At 41.4% G+C, this 3,366-nt stretch overlaps 1 protein-coding gene across 1 annotated transcript in view; it reads left to right on the forward strand.

Annotated features, from left to right (window-relative positions):
- Positions 1 to 3,366, forward strand: part of LOC102009018 (up-regulator of cell proliferation) — a gene marked incomplete in the record, with an annotated part of 25,049 nt that overhangs the window by 14,862 nt on the left and 6,821 nt on the right. Inside the window, 2 exon segments of the mRNA XM_013520521.1 lie at positions 471 to 497; positions 803 to 873. Of these exon segments, the coding sequence (XP_013375975.1) occupies positions 471 to 497; positions 803 to 873 (98 nt within the window).

Genomic DNA, 3,366 nt, shown 5'->3' on the forward strand with positions numbered 1-3,366 from the left:
AGGTGTAGCTCAGTGGTAAAGAGCACTTGCCTGTTGTGCTGGGGCTGTGGGTTTGATCCCCAGCACTACAGAAAAAAAAGGTTACCCTGCCCTGCTGATGCTATAAACTCAATCAATAATGAACATCCTTCTAGATTTCTCTATTTATACCTAGAGATAAACATAATTTTATTAAATTATAGTAATATTATACATACTTTGTGACCTGACTCCCATGCTGATTAGCATATGACAGCATCTTTCCATAACATTTCACCTCAAATCTTTTGTGCACAAAAAGAAATCCATAGACTATTTTGGAATGGCTGTGAAATAGTTTGCAATAGCTTTAGAATATTTTGTAATGGCTGCAGATTGAGATCATAATTCCTTGTTATTAGATTTTTATTTTTAAAATTGCCTAACATTTCGCTATTATATATAAAGCTGACAACAACATCTTTATAACGAAATCTTAATTATTTCCTTAGGATAGAAGTGGAATTACTGGCCAAAGGGTATGTATGCTTTTACTGTATCTTTCTGAATGGCTGTGTATGTGCTGTGGCCAGCAGTGATGGCGCGGGCTGGCATTTCCAGGCTGGTCTTTCTCCACTGGGCCACACGTTAGAGTCAGAGGGCATTTTTAAAAGCAAAGATGCCCAAGACTGGCTCCCAAAGGTTCTGATTTCATACATCTGGGGTTTAAGCCAGAGTTTATAGTTTTTAAAAGCTCCCCAACAGATTTTCCTATGCAGCTAGTTTGGTAGGTGAAAGGGGCACTTTATTATTCAACTGTTGTTTTCTTCTGAAATTCTTCCAGGCACTCAGACTTGGGAGAAGCAGCCCCAGAAATAAAAGCATCAGAGAGAAGAGCAACCGTGGCGATTGCAGGTACATTGGGTCGTGTCCGCTGTGAAGCAGCTTCTTCTGTTCCATTGGGATTCTGGGTCCCAGCACTGGCCTAAGCTGGGGACCATAAGTCTCAAAAACTAAGGAAGTTTAAAGTTTTTATTTTTTCTTTTACTAGGAGATTCCATCTCAGGATCTTCTGTTCAAGTCATTTGCCCATGTTTTAATGGTCATGTTGTCTTCTTTGTTACAAAGTTAGAGGAGTTCTTTATATATTTTGCATACTAGACCCTTAAAACCATAATTGCATAATTTTAATTATTTCCATCCATGGTAGTGTTTGTTGTCCACCCCGCCCCTTTTTTCCCACAATTCTGAGGCTCAAACCCAGCACCTTGAGCATGCTAGGCAAGTACTCTAGAGCTACGTCCCTGGCCCTCACTTTACTTTTTTTTTTTTCAAAACTGGGGATTAAACCCAGAGCCTTAATACTCAGCTACATCTCCAGACCCCTTTTTTATTTTGAAACAGGTAAGTTGTTAAGTTGCCCAGGGTGGCCCTGAACTTGTGATCTTCCTCCCTGCGTGCTGGGATTGCTGGCCAGCACCGCCATGCCCCACTTCTTACTTTTTGATAGTGCCTTTTGATGCACAGGTATTTTTTTTTCTTTTGTTGTCTATGCTTCTGATTTCATATCTGAGAACCGATTGCCAAGTCTAGGTTACAGAAATTTACTCCCATTTTGTCTTCAAAGAATTTTATGGCTTTAGCTCTTATGTTTAGGTCATCTGTTATCCACTTGGTCTTAATTTTCTGTGTATGGTGGAAGGTAGGAATCCACCTTTATTCTTGCACATGCATGCATGTGGGCATCCTTTTTTTTAAATACTGGGAATTGAACCCAGAAATAGTCTTTCCACTAAGGTACATCCTTGGTCCTTTTATTTTATTTTATAACAGGGTTTCACTAAATTATCTAGGCTGGCCTTGAACTTGTGATTCTCCTTTCTGAGCCTCCCGAGTACCTGAGATTACAGGTGTGTGACACTGTGCCACCTTCATTTTTTATTCTTAACACTAATAGCTCCAAGGTATGAAATGGTGACTTAAAATACTCATTTACCCAGGGGATGGTGGCACACGCCTGTAATCCCAGCATTTGGGAGGCTGAGGCAGGAGGATCGTGCAAGTTTGAGGCCAGCCTGGTCTATATAGTGCATTTAAGACCAGCCTGAAATACATAGTGAGACCCTGTCTGAAAAAAAATGAAAAGCCATTTACTTCCCAGTAATAAGTATTTTAAAATTTGACGGAAAACTCTAAAAGGTATGTGGAGTGCTATAATAATGGGGAAAGGCACTCAGTTTGAGTGAAAATGGTTTTAATTGCCTCCGAGTCACAGTTCTTTCTGCATGTGATTTCTATAGTAGGGCCTGGCCCACATTCTGCCCTTGTGCCCTTGTGCCCTCTTGAGTGTGTGTTCCTGCAGGGTCAGAGTTGGGGCTTATCTCCTTTCTGGGCCAGGCCCTGCCCAGTAGGAAGTCTAGTGCAGACCTTGGCTCATGGAGCCAGCCTTGCTCCCTTCCTGCCTATTCCACAGTCTGCCTATCTTCCTTCAGCATCTTTGCCTTCTCCAGTTAGTTCTCTGACCGTGGCTCCTTCGTGCATCCTTGACTGCTTGCATTTGTTGTCTGTCCAGATTCAGATCAGCTGTTTCCTATTCCTAACCAAGCAAGGCCCTGTTTGCTGTAGGTCAGAAGGTTACTCCTATTTCCAGAGCCCTCCAGCCCCATCCCTGCTTCTCTGATGTTCTCTATTCTCTTCTCCAGCCATTTCTCTCCTCGTAGTGTTTGGATTCCTTAGAAGAATTTTCCTGATGCCTTTCCTTCACTTAGAGTAAATAACCTTTGACTCCTAGACATTGTGGTAGGAACCATGTGAGTCATCCTGTGTCCTGTTCTCGGGCTGGAGGTTTGGCTCAGTGGTAGAGCACTTGCCTCTCGTGCAGAAAGCCCTGGATCTCATGCCTAGCACGAGAAGAAATAAGTTGGGAGTGTAGCTCAGTGGTACAATGTGTGCTTCACTCATACGAGGCCTTCAGGTCAGTCTATAGCACCAACAGTCAATTTTTGAATAGGTGAGGCCTTTACTTAGACCAGAAGTCAACAGTAAAATATACACAAAGAGGTCTCCACCATGCCCCTACTGCCTTCCCCTATAGCATGCATTTGCAGGAGGGATTTTAAAGTCCCTTTTTCCCAATATATGTATCTGACTAATTAAATATGCTCTGTAATTAAAATGTAAGTGTTTGTGAATATATCATGCTGTTAGACTTTGGACAAATAGCACTTGACATGTAAGTCACTCTTCCCACTCAGTCCCCCATACCTGGAGGTTTGTCCCATGATACAAATATCATATTTAATAATCATAAGACTTTATGATACAGTAAAAATATTGATAGAAATACTGATAGGAGGTAGGGAATCTTAAAGCCTAGAAATTTTTTTTTTTTTTTTTTTTTTTTTTTTT

Source organism: Chinchilla lanigera, unplaced genomic scaffold (genome assembly GCF_000276665.1).
Source record: "Chinchilla lanigera isolate Chin_1 unplaced genomic scaffold, ChiLan1.0 scaffold00055, whole genome shotgun sequence".
In the NCBI taxonomy this organism is placed as follows: domain Eukaryota; kingdom Metazoa; phylum Chordata; class Mammalia; order Rodentia; family Chinchillidae; genus Chinchilla; species Chinchilla lanigera.